The 26,816-nt window shown below is 39.2% G+C and overlaps 1 protein-coding gene across 2 annotated transcripts; it reads left to right on the top strand.

Annotated features, from left to right (window-relative positions):
* Nucleotides 1-12,682: 12,682 nt before the first annotated feature.
* LOC128953571 (uncharacterized) lies at nucleotides 12,683-16,547 on the top strand. Of its 2 annotated transcripts, none has more exons than XM_054299062.1 (2): nucleotides 12,683-13,144; nucleotides 13,223-16,547. In XM_054299062.1, exons 1-2 carry the CDS (start codon nucleotides 13,002-13,004, stop codon nucleotides 16,503-16,505), a joined length of 3,426 nt encoding a protein of 1,141 aa, XP_054155037.1. In that variant the 5' UTR covers nucleotides 12,683-13,001; the 3' UTR covers nucleotides 16,506-16,547. The 2 variants fall into 2 exon arrangements, with proteins under 2 accessions (XP_054155037.1, XP_054155036.1); XM_054299061.1 differs by having other exon boundaries at nucleotides 13,208-16,547.
* The last annotated feature ends 10,269 nt before the right edge of the window (nucleotides 16,548-26,816 follow it).

Below are 26,816 nucleotides of genomic sequence, written 5' to 3'. Positions count from 1 at the left end.
AGCGCTATTTGTAGCCATTCTTGAGGCGTTGTCGGTCGTTGACAGGCAATCAGCGGCCTGTAGTAGTCGGGCATACCCTTCGTGAGTAGACCTATCTGTTGTTCGTCGGATGCGCGCGCTTCGTCCAGAAGGCGGCGCATTTCTTGATAATACGTGAGTACGCTCTCATTAGCTTTGAGTTTTCGGTCGGAGGCTTCGACAAGACCGTGACCAACCATACGACCAAAACGCGCAATCATAAGAGATCGGCACTCGGCCCAGGCCAGGTTTGGAAGTTTTCGGGCGACTTCACGACAATACCAACTGAAGGCATCGCCGGTCAAGTGTTTGGCGAGCGCAAGCAGCCTCTCGTAGTCGTTATAATCGTATGTCAAAGCGGTGAAGCCATCGAGCCATTCGTCGATAGGAGTTACGGAGGAACCGCCTATAAATGGTTCACATAACTTAGATGCGTGTTTTACGGTACTATGCGGTCGTGTTGTTGAGGTATCGGCATCGGAGTCCAATCGCTGTACGTTAGTAGTCGATAAACTCGATGCCATATTGCGATTGTTAATCACATTTCGTGCGGCGGCGGCCACTTGAGCAGCTCTGGTCAGCGTTGCCAGACGTTGTGCTAAGCCATCATGTGTCGGGTTGTTAGTCATATCGCGCGTCAATGCTTCCAAGTCTGAAGCGATTGACGACAAGTCTTCATTCGTGTCTTCGGAAATCGGGTTGAGTCCGTTCGCACCCGTCGTTACATTCAGGTCGTTACTGAACGGCGGTAGTGTTCGGCCACTACGTAATTGTTGAGACATCGTTGTCTTCGTATCGTTTCTTTAAAACGCTTTATTAACGAAAAACCGTTGAATCGATGAGAGCCGTTAAGGCGACAAAAACCGTTGTTTTTTGAATTCAAAAGTGTCGGTGAGTAGGTCGTCGAAGTCGATTTACTTTCGATATCCGCGAGGTAAGTATCTCAGTCGACTGCGCCAATTGAGATGAGTGGAAGTTGAAATGGCGGCCAATAATTCGGGTTCGGTAAAGTATACGAAATAAGTACACGTTTTTATATGAAAGTAAACGATTTTATTTAATATAAAATATGCGACTAAACGCTGTGAAAGCTAAACGACTACTACTGTTGCGGAAACGGTAGAGTCGTTGAAATAATGCAATGCTGCCGCTTATGATGTTGTGTTGAGCGCCAGCTGTTAACACAATAGATTATAAAAATGTTATCCCTAAAGCATCTTAATACAGTAATAATAATAATATTTATAAAATAAACTAATTTATAGTATATATTTTTAAAAAATATAAATTTATATTACTATATATTATTTATTTTCACTGAAATCAAAACATTATTACAAAGTATATTAATTCATCAATTAGTTTCTAACAATTAATTTTTTAAATTTATTTTCTTTGTAAAAAGTTTTAAAGATATTCAAAGTTCAATCGTAGCGCGCGATTAAAATATTTAAAATTATTGTTTGAATTGTATTTGAATTAATGAAAACCAACCGTCAAATTGATTAAATAGATATCAGTCATAAAGTAGACCTACCACTCACATTATAAATACACACATCCACCCACACACAGACACACACAAAAAATACAACACCTTTCAAAAAAAAAAGAGTCTATTAGTAGTGATAGTAACCTATCGACCAATACCTACAAACCAGAGCACAAATATATCAAACCCGACAAACAAACAAAAACAATATGAATCCAAATACCGATTGGCTATCCGTTTATTTTAACAAAAACAACGAAACCGATATCTATATACGTGAGACACACTTTGTCAACACAGACGGTAATACAGATTTTTGGAAACAAGCGGCCTATCATCGGGTGTTCGGTCTATATCTGATACGTCGTAGTAAAAATGTTGTCCTCGACGGTAGAAATTCAATGAAATACTCTGTGTATGCCAGCAGTAGGACAGCTAATAAGACAATCGATTGGCACCGTTACGCACTTTACAATAGATATAACTATCCGTGCCGTACGTTTGGCACGTTTTACGATCACAACAATCGCCAGTCCTATACAATACGTAACAAAAACTATGAATTGGATGAAAACTATCGTTTCTATCAGTCAATAACGTCGATGATGATAATGGGTGGGCAAAAGTTGGTATCCGATGCCACCACCAGAAGCAGGAGCAGCAGCCAGAAGCTACCGTTTGACGACACTTATATGCATTTGATTGTAAATCATTACTTTCAACAGTCGGCCCGCAAACAACTGGGCCAACATATCTTCATCGGACCGGACGGCGAACTAATATCTGTCAGAGTCTTCTTCTATCCGATGACTGCCGCCACAACCAAAGCCGCTCATAGACGTCGTAGTAGACAACAATCAACAGTCAGCAGCCGCAGCGGCCAGTCTAGCAATAATCGGGTCCATGTTTTTGAGGTCTCTCAAATGTCTACAATAACTGCAATCTATCCGACCATACGTAACGAATGGTGGTACGGACAGTATAGTCAAACACATAAGAGAGTTGTCTGGCAGGAGACGTCTAACCCCAAACAGTTGACACAACAAACGTTTACAATGGGTTTGTTATTTAGACGATTCGGTAAAAATGGGGAATCATTGACCAGTTATACCCGTAGAAATGGTTGGCTATATGATGTCAAAAAAAATTGGAACAAAAGAAAAAATTATAATACCCATATCGGCCAATTTGGACGGTTAGATCATCGACTATACAAACGATTTTCCGCTGAAATGCTTCATTGTCATATGGCCGGTGTCTATGAACTGACTGAACAATTGTTTGATGATATCAGCAAGCAATACGACAACAGTGGACAAGCAATTGGCGGTGCAGTTGGCGGTGTCCAACAAACAACAACCACTTACAATGGCCAACGATTTGCAGTGTATGTGTGTGCCGGCGCCCGACTAGTAGTTCAAGACAACTACGATGAAGATGTAGCAAATATACACCACAATCGTACACTGTTTGAACAGGGATCAGTGGTCATTGTCGAAGATCAACTCTATATGACTGTCCCGTACGATACGGGTGTCACAGATTTTATGAATAGCAAACTACTCGATTGGCCCGAGTTTTGCGATTACTATTTGAACGACTATTATATGAAGGATAGGGTTAAGGGCTATAGAAATCCGGTAGTATTTTTGGGCGCTCACGAGTCCGACTATAATACCAGTGTCTGGTGTCTGATTATCGAAAAGTTATCTAAAAAAATTGATACAAAAATATTGTCAAAAAACGATGAATTTGTCACTTATGAGCGCCGATGCTATTTGAATATACCCGAAGGCGGTTATATTGTGGCCGTCGAAGATTGGGAGGACGGGATCGATGAGATCTGGAAACGACACCAATACGAACAGCTGCACCGGGCGATTATCGAACATCATGTACCCAATGCCCCGTATTATGTTCGTCCAGCAGAGTATGCATCACTGACAGACGGTAACAACAAATATTGGCCACAAAAAGTTATTCTCAATACTAGTCGTGAATTTCCAAAAGGTCGTGACATTTATATCGATATTGTCGGGAAGACACCAGAAATCGGTGACGCCTACAGAGAACTGTACAATGAATTGGGCGATCAATTTCAACAGGACAACCACTCTATACATCCCAGAGAGTTCAACTTTCGGCAATTTATCTATACTGACCAAATGCTCCCGAATATCAAAGCCTATACAGCATCGCCGCCGGCTTATCCGCCAGTTATCCTAACTGATCGGACCGGTGGTAATATTCGACTCTATTATTTGCCACAAACACTACAATTCCAGGCAGAGTACGGGACAGATACTTCACCGATTGGCGGACCCATAGTTAACATGGATTGCAATCTGTTGACAGTCTTCAAAAAGTATGCCATTAATCCGGTCACCTATAGTACTATTGAAGGCCAAACTTATATACAGCCGACCGACAATATTAGTCCGATTCTAGTGTTACGCGACGGTGAAAGACGATTGCTGTTACCCGAGTATCAGTGGAAGCGTTTGCCGAATCCGTTTGTCAACAAACACCAGTTATTCAATTGCGATGACTATCGGCTGGCAATTGATGGACACTTCTATCAGAAAACAAACCCCAATAGAATCATTGGTAAAGTTTTAAGCGCTTTCTATGAAGTGGTCGACAAACACACCGGTAATGCGCTGGCCGTAGATATTGTGCCCAATGATCCCAATTTTGGACAACAATCAGACAATAGTTTTCGAGAGATTACTGACAATCAATTGGCTAATTTGGATAAAACTAATCCGTTTCTTCCAAATCCAAAGCCTAAACAAAGCGGCAAATCTGGAAGGAGTAGTGGTAGGGGTGGAAAAAGTATCAAATCTGCAAATAGCGGTGCTACCAGTGGGTATCCTACTGGAGATGGTGGCAGTACCAGTGGATACCAGTCTCGAAATGTTGGCGGTTCCAGTGGACACCGTACCCGAGATGTAGGCGGTGGTGGCAAAAGATACCAATACCAAGATGGCAAAGGAGGTAAAGGAGGTGGTGGTAGACCTAAATGATCAATCAATTGAACAGCAGATTATGGTGTGTGTGTGTATTGAAATTTGTGTGTCTGTATGTAAATGTCTACCCAAAAAAAAACAAATCTTATTTTTATTGTTATTAATGGTACCATTGAATAAAAATAAAAAATAAAGTGTATTTTAAAAAAATAAACGAAAATTTGTTTATTATTTTTTTTATTTATTATAAATTATTTAGTTTTAATTAATTACAAATCTAAACAATAGTAATTTTGTTGTTGTTTTTTTTGTTGTTGTATATAATTTAATTGATTTGATTTTCTGATTATGATAAGCATAATAATAAATAGTGAAATTTTTATCATTCAATAAACTTTTATTAAATTATAAATCAAAAAAAAAACGAAAACTAATGTATTATTATTTAATAATAATTTCATAACAAATACAGTTATATAACTTTCTATCTCTATCTAAATATTTTTAAAAATAAAAAATTTTATTCAAAAATTATATTTGAAAATTTTCTATTTTATTTTTATTTTAATTTATTATAAGTCCAAGAGTAACGCGATTAAAATATTTAAAAATTATTGTTGAATGTATTTAAATTAATGAAAACCAACCGTCAAATTGAGTAAATATCTTACATATCAGTCATATAGTAAGCCTACCACTTCAGGTACATACACACACACATACACACACCCAAACCTAAACACCAAACAACACAACATTCATACACACAATCAGTCCAATCAATTACACCTTTCAAAAAAAAGAGTTTATTAGTAGTAATAGTAACCAATCGACCAATACCTACATACCAGAGCACCAACCAAACAAAAATCAGTTATATATATATATATCTAGAAACCCGACAAACAAACTAAAAACAATATGAATCCAAATACCGATTGGCTGTCCGTTTATTTTAACAAAAACAACGAAACCAGGATCTATATACGTGAGACACACTTTGTCAACACCGACGGTAATACAGACTTTTGGACACAATCGGCATATCATCGGGTATTCGGTCTATATTTGAGACGTCGTAGTAAAAACTTAGACGTCGATGGTCAAAAATCAGTGATATACATTATGTGTGCCAGCAGTACGCCCGGTAAAAACACAACCGATTGGCACCGTTACGCACTTTACTTTAGATATAACTATCCGAGCCGTACGTTTGCCACGTTTTACGATCACGACAACCATCGCCAATCCTATAGAATACGTAACCAAAATTATGAATTGAATCTAAACTATTGTTTCTATCAGTCGATAACATCGATGATGACAATGGGTGGCCAAGAGTTGGCATCCAATGACCAGTTAACCAGCAAAAGCAAGAGCAGCAGCAGCAGCCAGAACCAAGTGTTTGACGAAAATTATATCAGTTTGATTGCACAGCAATACTTTCAACGGTCGGCCCGCAAACAACTGGGCCAACATATCTTCATCGCTGCTGACGGCGATATAACATCAAGCAGAGTCATCTTCTATCCGATGACTGCCGACGCCACCAATGCCACTCAAAGACGTCGTAGTAGACAACAACCAACAGTCAGCACTAGCAGCAGCCAGTCTAGCCATAATCGGGTCCATGTTTTTTATGTCACTCCAATATCTAATTTGACGGCAATCTATCCGACAATACGTAACGAATGGTTGTATCAACAGTATAGTAATACACATAAAATAGTTGTCTGGAAAGAGTCTAAACCACAACAGTTGACACAACAAACGTTTGCAATGGGTTTGTTGTTTAGACGATTCGGTATTAATGGTGAATCGTTGACCAGTTATACCCGTAGAAATGATAGGCTAAATCACGACAACAAAAATTGGGACAAAAGAACACATTATAATACCCAAATGGCTCAAATGGGACGGTTAGATCATCGGCTATACAAACGATTTTCAGGTGAACAAATTCAGTATCATGTGGCCGGTGTCTATGAACTTACTGAACAATGGTTTACTGATATCCGCAAGCAATACAACAACAACATCAGTGGACAAGCAGTTAGCGGAGCAGTTGGCGGTGCAGTTGGAGGTGCAGTTGGAGGTGCAGTTGGCGGTGTCCAACAAACAACAACCACTAACAACGGACAACGTTTTGCAGTGTATGTGTGTGCCGGCGCCAGACTAGTAGTTCAAGATAACTACCATGAAGATGTAGCAAATATACACCACAATCGCAGTCTGTTTGAACAGGGATCAGTGGTCATTGTCGAAGATCAACTCTATATGACTGTCCCGTACGATACGGGTGTCAAAAGATATATGAATAACAAACTACTCGATTGGTCCGAGTTTTGCGATCAGTATTTGAACGACTATTATATGAAGGATAGGGTTAAGAACTATAGAAATCCGGTAGTATTTTTAGGCGCTCACGAGTCAGACTATAATACCAGTGTCTGGTGTCTGTCTATCGAAAAGTTATCTAAAAAAATTGATACAAAAATATTGTCAAACAAGGATGAATTTGTCACTTATGAGCGCCGATGCTATTTGAATATACCCGAAGGCGGTTATATTGTGGCCGTCGAAGATTGGGATGACGGTATGGATGAGATCTGGAAACGACACCAATACGAACAGCTGCACCGGGCGATTGTCGAACATCATGTACCTAATGCCTGGTATTATGTTCGTCCAGCAGAGTATGCATCACTGGACGACATTTATTGGTCACAAAAGATTATTCTCAATACTACTCGTGAATTTCCAAGAGGTCGTGACATTTATATAGATATTGTCGAGAAGACACCAGAAATCGGTGACGCCTACAGAGAACTGTACAATGAATTGGGCGATCAATTTCACCCGGACAGCCACAGTATACATCCCAGAGAGTTCAACTTTCGCCAATTTATATATACTGACCAAATGCTCCCGAATATTAAGGCCTTTACAGCATCGCCGCCGGCTTACCCACCAGTTATCCTAACTGATCGAACCGGTAGTAATATTCGATTGTATTATTTGCCACAAACACTACAATTCCAGGCAGAGTACGGTACAGACACTTCACCGATTGGCGGACCCATAGTTAACATGGATTGCAATCTGTTGACAGTCTTCAAAAAGTATGCCATCAATCCGGTCACCTATAGTACTATTGAAGGCCAAACTCATATACAGCCGACCGACGATATTAGTCCGATCCTAGTGTTACGCGACGGTGAAAGACGATTGTTGTTACCCGAGTATCAGTGGAAGCGTTTGCCGAATCCGTTTGTCAACAAACACCAGATATTCAATTGCGATGACTATCGGCTGGCAATTGATGGACACTTCTATCAGAAAACAAAACCCAACAGAATTATTGGTCAAGTTTTAAGCGCTTACTATGAAGTGGTCGACAAACACACCGGTAATGCGCTGGCAATAGATATTGTGCCCAATGGTCCCAATTTTGGACAACTATCAGACAATAGTTTTCAAGAGATAGATGACATTCAATTGGCTAATTTGGATAAAACTAATCCGTTTCTTCCAAATGCATATCCTAAACAAAGCGGCAAATCTAGAAGTGGTGGCGGGGGTGGAAAAAATATCTCATCTGCAGATACCGGCGGTACCAGTGGGTATCCTACTGGTGATGGTGGCAGTACCAGTGGGTATCATCGTGGAGATGGTGGTGGTTCCAGTGGATACCGTTCCCGAGATACAGGCGGTGGTGGCAAAAGATGGCAAAGGAGGTAAAGGAGGTGGTGGTAGACCTAAATGATCAATCAATTGAATAGTAGATTATTGTGTGTGTATTGAAATTTGTGTGTCTATATGTAAATGTCTACCCAAAAAAAAATCAACTCTTATTTTTATTTGTTATTAATGGTAACATTGAATCAAAAAAAAAAAAAAATCAAAAATAAAGTGTATATTAAAAAAAATAAGATCTATTAAAAACAACGAAAATTTGTTTTTCATTTTATTCTTATTATTATTATTATTAATTGCAAATCTAAAAACAAAGCGATTAAAATAAGACTGTATTTTTGATTTTGATTTTTTTTTTTAAACTACTGGTGATTTGTGGTCACAATACAACAGATAGGTCCTCAACAAGTGTTGTGGGGGTATTCTGTGGACAATCCGTTTTTATCGATAAAAACATCGACTATTGAATTGCCGATTGACTATCGGACTGGCTATCGATGGACACAACGGATTGCAAGTTGTCGTCGACGTTGTCCTCAAACAACATCGTAAAGTATAATAATCAAGATAACACTTTAAGATAATAATCTCCGGATTTATGTATTTATGTTTGTATGACACCTGTTCATCAACAACCATATTTTAATACAAATCTAAAAATGTATTGTTATATTTTCAATTTTTATTCAAAGCCATGTTATTTCTATGGGAAATTTTAAAATGTTTATTGAGCACTGGTAGGTTTTATGGACAGGTAGGCAGGTATTGTAGAATTACATTTTGCTATATTATATGAGTCATAGGGCACCGGGAGGTTAGCTACCTGTGCTAATTTTTTTGTAAAATTTTTTCAAATGCAAAAATTTTAAATCTGTATTAAAATTTTCAATTTTTATTGAAAGCAATGTTATTTCTATGGGAAATTTTAAATGTTTATTAAGCACTGGTAGATTTTAGGGACAGGTAGGCAGGTGTTGTGTAATTACACTTTGCTATATTGTGTGAGTCTTAAGGCACTGGGAGGTTAGCTATCTGTGCTAAATTTATATAAAAATATATTACTATTTTTGTTGTTTATTACTTTATAAAATAAATTATAGTATTTGTTTTTTTTAAATTTTTTTTGTGTGTAATTATCAATCAATAGTTTCAGATTTATTGTATGTTTTATTATTTTTTTCCTCCAAATTATTTATGAATAATATATTTATTATTAAATTGAAATTTGATCTACAATTTGGATAATAATAATAATAATAATAATCATTTGATTGATTTGACTGATTTTTTTTGACTGTTTGTTTTATTTCACAAATTATTTATAAATAAAGTATTTATAATTTTTTTGTACAAAAAAAAATGTTTCTTTTCTTTATTTCTTTTTTTTTATAAAATTTGAAATTTGATCTACAATTTGATAATAATAATAATAATAATCATTTAATTGATTACTGATTTTGTACGACACAAACACCACCACAAACACCTCAACCAACACATACAACACACCTGTATTTATTAATATGGTTTGGAAAGCATTGGTCGTTTGAGGAACCGATCGGCCAATTCTTGGTCATCTCTCATCCGAAACGAATTGTCTTTGTCGGCAAATATTCCGCTATTGGTCTGAATATTGGCCTTAAACGGCTGATCGGTCTCTTTGGCAATGAAATCATAGTAATAGCTACGGACTTTGCCGATAACATTAGGATTGTATTGCGATTTTCGATAGTAGTGTCCGTCGACAGCCAGCCGATAGTCGTCGCAATTCAATAGCCGATGTTTGTCGACAAACGGATTGTCCACACACTCCCACTCGTATTCATCGAAGATGTCGGTACCGGTACTCAGCCTTAGATAATGTTTTCCAGTGTTAGTTGATTTGATAGTATCATTGCCCGGAATTGTACAATAGGTTACCGGATCGATGACATACTTTTTGAATACTGTCAACAAATTGGCTTTAAAAGCGCCATCAGGATTGACACCAGGATCGGCATCACGACGGACACCACGACCGGCACCACGACCACCACCAGCGACACCAATAAGTGGATCGAAACTTAATTTTTGCGGCAAATAATAGAGACGTTGTTGACCAAATTTATCGATAATCTTTACCGGTGGATATGCCGGCGGCGGTACACTATAGACACGGCTATCTCTGGCCAGTTGGTTGGGATCCACGTCAACGAATCGACTGAAATTGAACTCTTTTGGTCGAATTAAGTGCCTATTGTTATCATTGAACTGTTGACCCAATAGTTCTTCATAGGCTTCTCTGATCTCTGTTGTTTGTCCAACAATATCGATAGGTATGTCCCGTTCGACTTGATTTTGTCCGCCACTGGTATTAAATATAATCTTCTGAAGCCAAATCTCTTCAATCGGTAACTGATAACCGGTCGGACCTATGTATCCAATCAAATCTGGTGTCTGATGTCTGACAATCGATCGATGCAATTGTTCGTATCGATGACGAACACGAATCTCTTCCATACCGTCCTGCCAGTCTTCGACGGCCATAATGTAGGCGCCTTCGGGTACAATCAAATAGCATCGGCGTTCATAAGTGTTAACATATCTTTGTGTTGAACCATTGTATGTTGAACTCTGAACTCTGCCGAATTTGTCAATCATCAGACGCCAGGCACTGGTATTATAATCGGATTCATGCGACCCAATAAACACTACTGGATTCAAATAGTTTCTAATTTTATCCTTCAATTTGATATCTTGAATATATTTGTTGCAAAAGTCTAACCATGATATTGGTATTCTGGGATTTTTACTACTACCTCGTCCTCTTGGATTGTACGGCACAGTCATCTCAAGTATGTCTTCGACAATAACCACCGATCCCTGTTCAAATAGACAACGATTGTGATCATCATGTTCTACATCAGACTGATAGCTGTCCATTACTATCAGTTTGCTACCTGAGCACATATACAGTGCAAAACGTCTGGTATTAGGTATTGGTTGACCACCAGTTGTTCCCGAAAGATATTCGTCAAAAATTTCATTAAATAATATTTCAGTCAAATCGTAGACACCGGCAACCGATTGGTTATAGAGTTCATTTATTTTGCGTGTATACAACCTATGATCTGACCGTCCATTTAGCCGTCCATTTTGATAATATCTAACATTCCATTCATTTGGATAAGGTTTCACTAGTTGACCAGTTTGATTGTCTCGGGCTAAACATATTATCGATCCATTGTTTAGACCGAATCGTCTATAGGCCAGACCCATTGTAAACACTTGTCTGGTTAGTGTAATTGGATTAGTTTCTCGCCATTGTACTACTGGATTGGTAGTGTTTGGTCTCTTCTCGTACCATTCGTTTCTGATGGTCGGATAGATGGCATTCAAATTGCTTATCGGATCCACTTTCCATACATATCGCGGTCCACTGTTGTTGGTTGGATTCAAATAGAAATACGTATAGCACGATATTATTAAACCGCCCTCTTGAATGAACACATGATCGCCCAGTTGTTTGCGAGCCGAGTATCGGAAGTATTGTTGTTCAAGTACTTCAAGCTTATCTTCGCCATACATAAGCTTCCGTTGAGTGGCCTTTTGTTTTCGTGTTAGTGGACTGTTGGCATTGCCTAACCTAACCAAACCCGTTATCATCAGCGATGTTATCGACTGATAGAACCGAAATTTTTGACTATCAGCCCAATCCATGCGATGCTGGACGCCAGTGTCATCGAAATACATGTGCGGTATAAATGCCGGATAGTTGACCACTGGCCAGTAGATTGCATACTTGTGCCAATCGTTTGCAAATTTGGTGTCTAATTGATTGAATGCGCACAGTCTGAACTCAATGTAATGTTGTGAACCGTCGACTTTCTTAACTCGTCGACGCCTAATAAACAGACCGAATACCCGATGATAGGCCGACTGAGTCCAAAAGTCACTTCGTTTGTTCGGTTCTATCAGTCCGGCCTGATATGACTGGTCGTCATCGACATCGCTTATGGCTTTATTGTTGTTGGCGGTGTCGGCAACAAAATAGGTTTCGCGGACATAGATGTTTGTCTCTTTATTTCTATTGAAATACACTGATAGCCACTGGTCGGTCATATTATGATCTGATAATTTGTATAACGAAACCACAGAGTCGGATGAAATGTATGTCTGTATTTGTGTGTGTGTGTGTTGGGATCGGTAGGCTATCGGACCGATCGATAGATTAGGTTTTAAGATTAGAAGTTCTAACTGATGTTTTTTAAAAACTAATTAATCGGTTTTAACTAAATAAGTGGTGTGTTGTTTGTGTTCAATGTTTTCAAAAGGTTAAGGAATGGTATGCAATGATAGACAAATCGTTTGACTTTAATTTGACGGTTGATTTTTGAAACTTTTAGCTATAATTTTTAAAAAAAATTATACAAACAATATATAACAATTAAATATTTAAAATATTTAGTTTCTATAATAAAAAAATATTTGAAAATAATAATTTTAAAAAATAAATTGATTTAAATCGCTATTATTGTCTAAAAATCAACCGTCAAATTTGAAATATCTATCATACAGTCACAAACATCTACCATTCCTAGTGCATACCATTACCACCAACACCACCACCACACCTATCATCACACAATACACACACACACACACTAAGTCATACTCAATCAGATCCTAATTTGATTACAACATTTCAAACACACATAGAGATAGCAAACAACAACAACAACTATCAATCAATACGAATACACAGAGAGTGTATTGACCACTAAGCAAACCACTGACCATCACACCTATCGATCCGATCCGACCAGACACCCCCCACCACACACAAAATGGTGACTACCAATGATGATTGGCGTCTAAATTATTTTAACAAATCAACTGAAACAATGATACGTATAAAGGAAACACATTTTATTATCGATGATACCAACGATTTCTGGACACAGTCGGCCTATCATCGGGTATTCGGACTGTATGTCAAACGTTTTTTTAATAAAAAACTTGATGATGATGGCAATAAAATGTACAATTTTAGAATATGTGTCTACAGTTTTGTCGATAACATAACGGTTGGCATAACCAACGATTGGCACTTTTATGCCAACTATTATCGACCCATTTATAGCTATCCGAGCAGTAAACTGACAACTTATATTGATTCAAATGGCCACTCAAAGCCGATACCAAAAAATACGGCCAATGAATATGTGCCAAACATACGATTCTATCAGTCGATAACGTCGATGCTAGTGATGGGTATGGATCCGGGCTATTCAATCACTCAGTATGCCAAAGATACCAAAGATACGGAAGTGATTGAGGTGCGCTATTTTAGCCAATCGGCCCGCAAACAACTGGGCCAACACGTATACATTGGCTGCGATGGCTCAATAAAGACCAGGCGAATCTATTTCTATCACAAAGGATCACCAGAACCAGCACCAGTAGCCAAACATGGCAAAAGTAGGTCGTCATCAAAGTCGTCATCAAAACACAAGTATGTTTATCGTGTATGTGGCGGAAGCGATTTGAATGCACTCTATCCGACCATACGTAACGAATGGTGGAAGAAGCCGCTGCCGGGACAGTCGAGACTCTGGACAGAAACCATATTTCCTAACCAATCGTTGACCCGACAAGTATTTACAATGGGCTTAGCTTTTAGACGATTCGGCCTAAAAAACAATTCGTTTCTATTGTTTACCAGTGATGGACCAGAAGGTGATATAAAAGAGATAAGAAGACAAGACAATTATCTGAATCCATACGATGCTGATGGACGGTGTGATCATAGATTGTATACTAGATTATTGTGCGATATTAGAGAAACCTATGTCGGCGGTGTCTACGAACTAACTGAACACTTGTTTACTAGTCTTTACGACCCAATCAAAACAAAGAGTTCAGTTGGCGGCAGTGGTGGCGGTGGTGGTGGTGGTGGTGGTGGTGGTGGTAGCGGCAAAGGTGCAGCCGGTGGCCAAAAGCAACAACAACAACAAACCACTTCCACCATCACTGGTGACTGTTTTGCATTGTTTTTATGTGCCGGTGCTAAACTAGTAGTCGAAGACAGTTACAATGAATTCAGTGAAAATTTTCGTCACAATCGCTCCCTATGTGAACAGGGATCGGTAGTTATTGTCGAAGACAAACTATGGATATGTTTATCATACTATACGGGTGCCGATGATATACCGACACGATCTACCATTGACATCACTTGGGACGACTTTTGCCGACAGTATATGTCCACTGAAATGTACGAAAAGTTAAAGACATGTGTGAATCCAGTAGTGTTTTTGGGATCAATTGAATCCGATTACAATACAAGTGCGTGGCGTTTGTCTATCGATAAGACAGCTAACATAAGCTGTCGACCAATACCGGTACCTAAAAGCAAGCCACACAAAAAGCACCACAAAAAGCACCAGCAGCAGCAACAACAGCAATCAATACATACACATGAGCACAAATATGAGCGCCGATGTAGTCTGGAAGTACCCGAAGGTGGCTATATTGTTGCCGTAGAGGACTGGACGGACGGTATACTGGAAATTCGGCACCGATATCGTTACGAACAGTTGCATCAGGCGATTGTCAAACACCAAAAGGATATCGTATCGACAACAGAATTATTGGTCGACTACATAGGTCCGCATGATTTCCTGGCACCGGCCAACAAGCAATGGAGGGATAAAATTATACTCAATACTAGCGTAAAACATCCGGACGGTAGAGGCATACCAATCGATATTGTTGGCCAATCAGGTCATATCTATAATGCCTACACTGAACTGTATGGTCAGCCGCCCGATAATGTCGATCATTCTATACGTCCCCGAGAGTTCAACTTTCGCCAATTTCTACTATCAGAACCAAAAGAACTGACCAAAAAAAAGAGTATCGATGCTTATACAGCATCACCGCCAGCCTATCCACCAGTACAGCTAACCGATCATACCGGTCAAAACAAGCGACTGTTTTATTTGCCACAACGGCTACAATTCGATACACTGGACAGTAATACAGGAGCTAAAGTCGATACCATTGATTTGAATCTATTGACTGTATTCAAAAAATATGACATCAATCCGGACACCTATTCAACTATCAAGGGCTCAACTCATATACAGCCGACAGACAGACGACAACTAAAGTTTGTTTTGCGTAAAGGCAGTCAAGAATTCAAGATACCTGAATACCAATGGGAACCTATAGTTAATCCGTTTATCCACAAACACCAGATCTGCAATCGTGAAGACTATCGGCTAGCAATTGACGGACACTTTTATAAGAGACAAAATACCGGATCAATCTATAGTTATGTTCAAAGCGATTACTATGAGTTAGTCGACTGGCTGTCCGGACAGCCGATAGCCGTAAACATCGAACCGAAAACAGGAGACACCAATTTTCAGGATCCGGATCCTAGTTTTCCAGAGATAGACGACCAGAAATTGCTTCAATTGGTAAGCGGTCGTCCATTTTTACCTAAAGACTTCGATAGTGAGATATGCGATCAAAACGAACAACTTGTTGATGATGATGGTAAACCAATTGGTGGTCCTCAAGATGGAAGCCGCGGCTCACAACCTGTTGCTGGAGGTAAGAGTTTCCAGAGCCGAGATGGCGGAGGTCCCAGTGGTTACCAGAGCCGAGATGGCGGCGGTCCCAGTGGTTACCAGAGCCGAGATGGCGGCGGTCCCAGTGGTTACCAGAGCCGAGATGGCGGCGGTCCCAGTGGTTACCAGAGCCGAGATGGCGGCGGTCCCAGTGGTTACCAGAGCCGAGATGGCGGCGGTCCCAGTGGTTACCAGAGCCGAGATGGCGGCGGTCCCAGTGGTTACCAGAGCCGAGATGGCGGCGGTCCCAGTGGTTACCAGAGCCGAGATGGCGGCGGTCCCAGTGGTTACCAGAGCCGAGATGGCGGCGGTCCCAGTGGTTACCAGAGCCCAGATGACGGCGGTCCCAGTGGTTACCAGAGCCCAGGTGGCGGCGGTCCCAGTGGTTACCAGAGCCGAGATGGCGGCGGTCCCAGTGGTTACCAAAGCCGACATAGCCGTCAAGCTGGTCAACCTGATGGCCAACAATTTCTCGATCAACGAACTGCTGGCCAAAAACCTCTTTCTCCGCCACCGCCTATTGGTTCACAAGAAGAAGATGATGATGAAGGCTTTGTATTTCAGAAAAGTAGTAAAAAAAAGAGAGACAATAGACAGCAATCTAGAGGTGGCGGTAGAGGTTCCGACTCAAACCGATCCCGAGGTCGTGGAAGAGGTAACGATTCAAACCCATCCAGAGATCGTGGGAGAGGTAAAGGTAGACAAAAATGATGATTCAATTGACGGCAATTATGGTCTATATATACTATTTATATATATATATATATATATATATATATATATGTAGTATATGTCAATCAAAATCACTGGTCATTCAATTTACTAATTTTGACTCTGATATATATACAGTAAACATCTAAAATCAGTAATTTTTTATCAAAAATAAAAAATACAGTGTTTTTAAATAAAATCAATTAATAAAACATAATATGATTTTTTTTTACTTTACAAGTTGTAATTAAAATAATTAAATTCTCTCTCTCTCTCTCTCTCTCTCTATCTATCTATCTATCTATCTATCTATCTATCTATCTATCTATCTATCTATCTATCTATCTATCTATCTATCTATCTATCTATCTATCTATCTATCTATCTATCTATCTATCTATCTATCTATCTATCTATCTATCTATCTATCTATCTATCTATCTATCTATCTATCTATCTATCTATCTATCTATCTATCTATCTATCTATCTATCTATCTATCTATCTATCTATCTATCTATCTATCTATCTATCTATCTATCTATCTATCTATCTATCTATCTATCTATCTATCTATCTATCTATCTATCTATCTATCTATCTATCTATCTATCTATCTATCTATCTATCTATCTATCTATCTATCTATCTATCATCTATCTATCTACGTTTTTCTTGTACAATAATCCGACGGCGGATAACAATCGGTCGCAACAATATACCTATCAAGTGTTCAAAGAGGCTAATCTGACGGCTATATATCCGACCATCAGAAACGAATGGTATCAATGGCGGCGGCGATCGGACGGTCAACGATTAGACGAACCAGATATCGACGACGATGTCAAGTATGGCAATTGGTGTGAAACACCGAAACCCAAACAACTGATACGTCAAGTCTATACAATGGGCTTAGCCTATAGACGATTCGGTCCCCGGGATGTATCGGTAGTATGTTTAGGTCGTGACCAGCCAGGCGATACCGAGTTTGTTCAAACCACTAACAATGAATGGGATCACAAAACTAACTATTTAATGGAATCGCCGACCAGACGCCGTGATTATCGACTGTACCAACGATACGCTAGCGAAGTCATAAATAGCGGTATTGCCGGTATTTGCGACCTAACCCAACCAATATTTCGTAATATTGTCCTCAATTACCCGAACAATTGTCAACTACAGGCACAGTATGGAAATATTAATCGTTGTTTCGGCCTATATGTGTGTACCGGTGCCAAACTACAAGTAATGGACAACTATCATCTGAATACGTCGTTAGATGATCACAATCGCTATCTGTTTGAACAGGGATCAGTCTGCATTGTCGAAGACCAACTATCCATACATATACCATACGATAGAAGAGAGGGCGAACATGTTGTTAAGGATCAGCTAATGAATTGGTCACAGTTTTCCAAACAATTTATTACTGATCCGGACATGCAATCAAAAGTCATGAATTTTGAAAATCCGGTCATATTTTTGGGCGCCAATGAGTCCGACTATAATACCATTGTCTGGACTCTGGTGATCGACAAACTGGCCAACCAACTAAACGAAGTTCCCAGCTCTGATCCACAGTACACAAACACTCAAAGAACAGTGATTACATTTGGCCGCCGATGTAATCTGGAAGTACCCGAAGGCGGGTATATTGTGGCCGTCGAAGACTGGAAGGAAGGGATGCAAGAGATTTGGCACCGACACCGATACGAACAGTTGCATCGGGCGATTGTCACACACCAGACGCCTGATTTAGCTCAATACAGAGGTCCGGCTGATTTTGAACAACCGCTTAATGACCAGTGGTTGAAAAAGATTATACTGAATACCAGTGCTGAACATCCGGGAGGACGGGAAATACAGATAGATATTATCAGACAAAATGAAGACATTAGACGGGCATACACTGAATTATTGGGCGATCAGTTCAATGCGGACACACACTCTATACGGCATAAAGAGTTTAACTTTCGGCGATTTCAAGACCCTATTGACATAAATTTGGCCAATACTACCAATGCCTACAAAGTCGCGCCGCCTGCCTATCCGCCAGTCAAGGTTGTCGACAATTCTGGTCAATACCAACTGCTTTATTTGCCGCAACGGATAGGTTTCAAAGTTCAAGTAGACGGCATGCAAGATGTTGAATACAAATGCAATCTGATGAATGTCTTCAAAAACTATCCGCACGATAAGCGCACCTATAGTACACTTATTGGGTATAATCATATCGTACCCGATCTAGACGGTAAACTGTTTCTAGAGTTACGGGACGGTTCAGACAGTTGTCTATTACCTGAATACCATTGGGAGTGTGTGGACAATCCGTTTGTCCACAAATACGATCTATTGAATTGCAATAACTATCGGCTGGGAGTCGATGGACAGTTCTATCGCAAATCAACTGTTAACATCAATAGCATTGGCAATGTCCAGAGCGCCTACTATGAGTTTAGTACTGATTATTGGACGGATCCAATTGTGCCCATCGTTCAGCCCACTAGCCAATTGCCATATTTTTGGCCGCACCATCAGTTTAAGTATCGGAACGACAAGTATTTGGTGGATCGGTTCAATAAACGACCTCTAGATCTCTAATTGAAAACATCACTATTAGATAAATTAGCGGTTGTTTGTGTGTGTGTGTGGTGTTTGTGTCGACAAAAAATTTATATATAAAAAGAATCAGTCAAACAATATGCCAATCAATATATTGATTAGTATTGATTCAATTTGTAAATAAAAAAAAATTTAAAAATAAAAACAAAATCAAATCAATATTAAATAAATTTCAATATTTATAAATATGATTTAATAATTTTTATTATAGTATATTTAATATTTAATAAGTGAGAGAGAGAGAGAGAGAGAGAGAGAGAGAGAGAGAGAGAGAGAGAGAGAGAGAGAGAGAGAGAGAGAGAGAAATTACATAAATTTGTGACCGTGGATGAGATAATGAATGAGTGGACACAACCAATTGATCGGTAAAACAATTTATTGTTTAAAAAAATACAAATTTAAAATAATTGGTTAAAAAAATGATTGATTGATTTGTTTCAGTTTTTGTCAAGTGATTGATTGAAATTCAAGTGAAGGATTGAATGTCAAGAAAACAGTGAGTGAATGCAAGAGAGGATAGAAGTGGTGATTGAAGAGTGATTGATCAGAGAGCTGTTGTGAGAGAGAGAGCGTGGAAGTGTCGTCCAATGAGAGAGAAGGGTTGGTTGAAATCTGTTGTGAGTGTGTGTGTGTGATCTGTGGGCCATCTAGGGTCACATCCGCCGGCCGCTAGCTTTTGGCGTATTTTCGGTTCTTTGATTGATCCAAATTATTTTCAAATGATGCGCTTGTTTGACATGTGATCACCATTTTTGAAAATGAATCACATTTTTCCTGTTTTTGTTTTGAATCAACATCTGTTGACTTTGTTGTTGATGTGTTTGCATGAGATGTCAATTTTGTTGAGGATGTGGTGGAAGTGTTGGCGTCTGATAAGTGAATCGGATGATTGTTGATCAAAATGTTGTCATCGCGGGAGATGTATGGAGCCACTCTTGATGAATGTGTTGTGAATGAACGCGCAACAACATCAGTGTTGATGTCGATGTGATCCAATCGCTGACTTTCATCTACGAGTTTTTCCAGGACAACACAAGATGTCGATGAATGTGGTGACAGTTCTGTGCCAACTCTTTGTTGATCTGAAATTTCAAAGGTTTGTTTGTTCATTTGTTTTTCATTTTTCTCATGTCTTTTGATTTGCAGAGCTCTGGACTTCAATATCGCCTGATTTCTGGCCTCTTCGAGTGTGTCGTCAGTTGGAAGGGCTGATGAAAACCCGAAGTGCAAGAATTTCGGTGTGAAGCCAGTGCACTCGATGATTGGTTGGACTGGAGTTTCAAACGGAATTGTTGGACAATCAAATGGTGTTTTTGATGAGTTGTCGGTGATTTGTGAGATCTGTTGGTGAGTCGGATGAATGAAACTTTTTGTGATTTGAATCTCTTGTTCAATCTCTTTGACAGATCCAACATTTGATTGAGAGATGACTTCCGTTGTGTCGACAATGTTTTTGATTGATTGTCTGGAAATTCTCGGTGCTGGTGTTGGTGCCTTGAGTTTGTGAAGAGAAAACGTTTTGTGTTGAATCATTGTGTCGAAGTTGACTACCAGAGAAGCGGCTTTGGCCAAGTCGAGACCAATGAGCATGTCGTGCTCCAGATTTTCCAACACATGAATGGCGAAGTGAAATGACTTGTTTTGCAATTCAATGATTGCTTCAACGAGTCCGATGGTACGGCCGGTGCCGTCCACATGTCTGATGGCAATTGAACGCTGGGTATCCCACTGCAAGCCCATCCTATCAGCGGCCGATTTGGAAATGGCGCTGATTGTGGAGCCAGAGTCAAGGAATGCCTTCGCTTGTCTGCCATTGACATGTGTGGTGAACCAAATGAGATCCAGCGGATCCTCTTCATGCTTGATGTGATGAAGGCCAACTGTTTTTGGTGCATCTGTTGATTGAATGATTGAGTTCATTGGTGAATGAATCGGCGCTTCAACTCTTTCGATTGGTTGAAGGCAATGGACGCTCGCGGAAGAAGCGATGTCTTTTGTTGAGGGTTTCGGCGCATCAACTTTTTTGATCGGTTGAAGGCAATTGATGCCAGCCATTGGCGGAGCATCAGTTGTTGAAGGTTTCGGCGCACCACCTGTGCCTGAGATTTCGGCCCACTTTGGACACACGGATTTCCAGTGCATCTCTTTCTTGCCAAACAATTTGCAGACTGGGCATGGGCCAGGCGGTGGCTTGTTGTCAAACTTCTTTGGATCTTTCGGATCCTTTATCGGAGACTTTTTGCTGTCGTTGTTTTTGTCTGTGTCCAGATGGTTGATTGGTGCGATCGGTGTTCTGGGGTTTTGAGAGCGATCTTTCCTCACTTTCAAACTTTCTTCGATTGATGTGGCGATTGCGAACCATTCTTCGGGAGTCTTTGGTCGTTGAGACGCGATTTGTGTTCGAGTCATTGTTGATCTGATCCCGTGGTTCAGCATTGCCACTTGATTGGAGTCTGATTGTTCGGCCAAATCCAGGAGTCGCTTCTTGTCGTTGAAGTACGACTCGATGGTCTCGTTTTGTCTCAACTCACGTTCCATGGCCTCAGTCAATGGATGACGGATGACACGGGCGAACCGGTTCATCATCTTCTCTTTGACTTCAGCCCATGTGATTGAGTCGGCTTGTGGTGCTATTTCACGCACCAGAAATCTCATCGCTTCTCCTGTGACATGGCGTCCAAGTGCTGTGATGCGGTCGTCATCTGAGAAACCACGTGTGACCAACGTGAAGAGAGCCAACCAGTCATCGGCTTTGACCAATGGATCGCTGCCTGAGAATGTGTCGCAGAGTCGGCCAGTGTTTCTGGATCTGCTTTGGTTTGATTGGTTGTCATCTTCATCGTTGTTGTTGAAGACCATGTGCTGTATGGCGTTGGCGCTAACATTTCTTCTCTGTTGTTGTCCACGTGTTTGAAGTCCATGTGAACCGGAAGCGGAAGTCAATGCTGTTGGAGACGCCATGTCTGCATCAATGGTGTTCATTGTGTCGTTGAGTTGGTTTCTGCGATTTTTTCTGCTGTTTTTTCTTGGAGCCATTGTTGTTGAGGTTCACGTGTTTTCTTGAGATCACTTGAGTTGAGTTGAATTGAATTGATTTGAATTGATGTCTGAACCAGTCGTGAATTGATTCGATCTTTGAAGATTGCGCCAAGTTGTGACCGTGGATGAGATAATGAATGAGTGGACACAACCAATTGATCGGTAAAACAATTTATTGTTTAAAAAAATACAAATTTAAAATAATTGGTTAAAAAAATGATTGATTGATTTGTTTCAGTTTTTGTCAAGTGATTGATTGAAATTCAAGTGAAGGATTGAATGTCAAGAAAACAGTGAGTGAATGCAAGAGAGGATAGAAGTGGTGATTGAAGAGTGATTGATCAGAGAGATGTTGTGAGAGAGAGAGCGTGGAAGTGAATAGACGTCCATTTATATAGTGGACGGCCTGAAGTGTCGTCCAATGAGAGAGAAGGGTTGGTTGAAATCTGTTGTGAGTGTGTGTGTGTGATCTGTGGGCCATCTAGGGTCACAAATTTTTGAAAAATGATTTTCAAATGTTGTTTAGAAAATTGTAGATTAAATATACTAATAATGATTATAAGCTTATATTTATAAATATTGTAATTGATTTAATATTGTTTTAATATTTTGGTTTTTTTTTCAATTTTTTTATTTAAAAATTTGAAATAATAAACTAAAACAATATATTGATTGACATATTGTTTGACTTCTTTTTTTAAATACTTATTTTTTTGTGTCGACACAAACACACCCAACAAACAAACACACACACAAACAACCGCTGATTTTTCTAAAAAAAATATTATAGATATTAGTCTATAACTTATAAGTAAAATCAAACAAATAAATTTAAAAAATAAWTTTTGAACAAATAATATAATGAAWGTATAATTTTATGTTTTTAATACACTGTCGTATATTTAGAGAGAGAGAGAGAGAGAGAGAGAGAGAGAGAGAGAGAGAGAGAGAAATGAGAYTAAATATACTAATAATAATTATAAGCTTATATTTATAAAAATTGTAATTAATTTTTAATATTGTTTTTATTTTGGTTTTTTAAAAATATTTTATTTAAAAATTTGAAATAATAAACTAAAACAATATATTGATTGACATATTGTTTGACTTCTTTTTTTTTAAATACTTTTTTTTGTGTCGACACTAATAATAATATTATAGATATTAGTCTATAACTTATATTTATAAAAATTGTAATTAATTTTTAATATTGTTTTTATTTTGAGAGAGAGAGAGAGAGAGAGAGAGAGAGAGAGAGAGAGAGAGAGAAATTTTTATACTAAAATAATTTTATTTAAAAAATTGTAATTAATTTTTAATATTGTTTTTAAAAAATAAACTAAAACAATATATTGATTGACATATTGTTTGACTTCTTTTTTTTTAAATACTTTTTTTTGTGTCGACACAAATACACCCAAAAAACAAACACACACACAAACAACCGCTGATTTTTCTAATAGTGTTTTCAATTAGAGAAGTAGAGGTCGTTTATCGAACCGATCCACCAAATACTTGTCGTTCCGATACTTAAACTGATGGTGCGGCCAAAAATATGGCAATTGGCTAGTGGGCTGAATGATGGGCACAATTGGATCCATCCAATAATCAGTACTAAACTCATAGTAGGCGCTCTGGACATTGCCAATGGTATTGGTGTGAACAGTTGACTTGCGATAGAACTGTCCATCGACTCCCAGCCGATAGTTATTGCAATTCAATAGATCGTATTTGTGGACAAACGGATTGTCCACACGCTCCCAATGGTATTCAGGTAACAGATCGTACCGTAACTCTAGAAACAGTTTACCATCTTGGTCGGGTACGATATGATTATAGCCAATGATTGTACTATAGGTGCGCTCATTGTGCGGATAGTTTTTGAAGACATTCATTAGATTGCATTTGTAGTCAACCTCTTGCATGCCGTCTACTGGAACTTTGAAACGCATCCGTTGCGGCAAATAAAGCAGTTGGTACTGACCTAAATTGTCGACAACCTTGACTGGCGGATAGGCAGGCGGCGCGACTTTGTAGGCATTGGTAGTATTGGCCAATTGGTTGTCAATAGGGTCTTGAAATCGCCGAAAGTTAAACTCTTTTGGTCGTATAGAGTGTGTGTCCGCATTGAACTGATTGCCCAATAATTCAGTGTATGCCAGTCTAATGTCTTCATGTTGTCTGACAATATCTATCTGTATTTCCCGTCCATTCGGATGTTCAGTACTGGTATTCAGTATAATCTTTCCTAACCACTGGTCATTAAGCGGTTTTTCAAACTTAGCCGGACCTTTGTATTGACCTAAATCAGGCGTCTGGTGTCTGACAATCGCCCGATGCAACTGTTCGTATCGGTGTCGGTGCCAAATCTCTTGCACCCCTTCCTTCCAGTCTTCGACGGCCACAATATACCCGCCTTCCGGTACTTCCAGATAACATCGGCGGCCAAATGTAATCACTCTTCTTTGATTGTTTTTGTTATTCGGATCACGGCTGGGCTGTTCCTGAAGTTTGTCGGCCATTTTGTCGATCATCAGCCTCCAGGCACTGGTATTATAGTCGGATTCATTGGCGCCCAAAAATATGACCGGATTTTCAAAATTCATGACTTTTGATTGCATGTCCGGATCAGTAATAAATTGTTGACAAAACTCTGACCAATTCGATAGTTGATCACTAATAGTATTTCTTATTTTGAATGGTATATTCATGAATAGCTGATCTTCGACAATGCAAACAGATCCCTGTTCAAACAGATAGCGATTGTGTTTATCTATAGACGGGTCATTATGATAGTCGTCCATTACGACCAGTTTGGCACCGGTACACACATATAGGCCGAAACAACGATTAACATTTCCAGGCAGTGTTTGTTGTCGATAATTGTCTGAATATTTGGTGACAATTTCCCGATAGATTGGTTCGGTTAGGTCGTAAATACCGGCAATATTTCTCCAAATGAGTTCGCCTGAAAATCGTTGATAGTGTCGATGATCACGACGTCCAGTTGCCGATGTAAATGAATAGTTAGTATCTCTATTCCATTCATTGTTAGTGGTTTGAACAAACTCGGTATCGCCTGGCTGGTCACGACCTAAACAGACTACCGATACACCCCCGGGACCGAATCGTCTATAGGCTAAGCCCATTGTATAGACTTGACGTATCAATTGTCTGGGAATCGGTGTTTCTATCCATCGGCCATACCTGCGATCGTCTACTACTGGTTCGACCACTTCAGTATTATCGATCGATTGCCGCCATCGATACCATTCGTTTCGGATGGTCGGATATATGGCCGATAGATTTGATTCCTTTATCAATTGATAAAAGTTTTGCGGCGGCGGCGGCTCATCGTTGTCTGGACAGTCATCTGGTATATTGTTGTAACACATGAACGTCCGGATAGTCATCAGATTGCCGCTAGAATTGATGAATACGTGTCCGCCCAGTTGTTTGCGGGCCGATCGCCGAAAATATTGCTGAATATTTGTTTCCGGTATTTGTTTCGATTCGCCGAGCAATGGTTTTAGGTTGGACTCTAATTGAAGGTCATTTTCAAATCGGGGATTACCTCTACAACTGCCCATCAACAACATGGATGTAATCGATTGATAGAACCAACGGCTCGGGTTGTCTAAAATATCGATGTATTGGCCGGTAGTAGCCTCCAAATAGTTGGCGGGTCTAAAATACGGATAGTTTTCTACTGGCCAATAGATTGCGTAAAATTGGTCCAAATATGCATGGTTCATATAGATTTTTCGATGGTAGGCATTCAAGTGAAACGCACCCGTACTTTTTTTACTTATCATTAAATTACGTCTAACATAGAGACCAAATACCCGATGATAGCTGGACAGCGACCAGAATCTACTTCGTCTTGTTTGTATCAACCTATTGGGATCTGACTGGTCGTCCTCGACATCAGTCATTACTTCATGAGTATCGGTGTCCTCAACATAGTATGTTTCGCGGGCTAGCAAATCGGTTTCATTGTTTTTGTTGTAATAGTATTTTAGCCACTGATCTGTCATTTTGTTGTTGTTGTTTTAGTCTGATCCGGGAGTAGTTTAGCGGTCGGTTAGTGATAGATAAGTCGGATCGGTTGGTCACTAGTGTTTGACACTGATTGAGTGATTGGTTGGGTCACTAACTATTTGGCTGGTATTGGCTGATATATTGGATGTGTCAAATAGCTAACTGGGTGTGTATGTCTATAATATTTGATTTTGTTTGCGATTGTTTGTTATATAATAAATAAGTGGTTTGTGTGTGTGTTTTACTACTAACTACTAGAGGAATGGTATGCAATTTTTTTTTTAATTAATTTGACGGTTGATTTTTTTTTCAATAATAACTGATTAAATAAAATATTGTTTAAATATTTAAATTGTTTAAAATTATTTAAAATGTTTGAAATTTAAAATATATTTGAATTGTTTAGTATTGTTTGGCACATCTCGTGAAATATGAGCTATGATTTTCATTGTCCAATAAATGCCTTAAAATATATCAATGTTTGGTTTACTTTAGGTAGTGGTTGGGTTGGGTGTGAGGTGTGTGTGTGTGTAGTAATGTGAATGTACTAAACAATTCAAATTATTAGATTATATTTTGTAAATATTGTAATTGACTTAAAAGTGT

Source organism: Oppia nitens, unplaced genomic scaffold (genome assembly GCF_028296485.1).
Source record: "Oppia nitens isolate AA-2021 unplaced genomic scaffold, nextdenovo-longstitch-racon4-pilon3 scaffold22_pilon_pilon_pilon, whole genome shotgun sequence".
NCBI lineage: Eukaryota > Metazoa > Arthropoda > Arachnida > Sarcoptiformes > Oppiidae > Oppia > Oppia nitens.
This window is presented reverse-complemented; position numbering and strand designations above follow the sequence as displayed.

What these genes read in the sequence shown, in the direction of transcription:
- LOC128953571 (XM_054299061.1), top strand. Translation starts at nt 13,002, where the DNA reads ATGGTGACTACCAATGATGATTGGCGTCTAAATTATTTTAACAAATCA. An exon ending in TATCATCGGGTATTCGGACT is followed by an intron (nt 13,145 to 13,207) that starts GTATGTCAAACG and finishes GTACAATTTTAG; the next exon opens with AATATGTGTCTACAGTTTTG.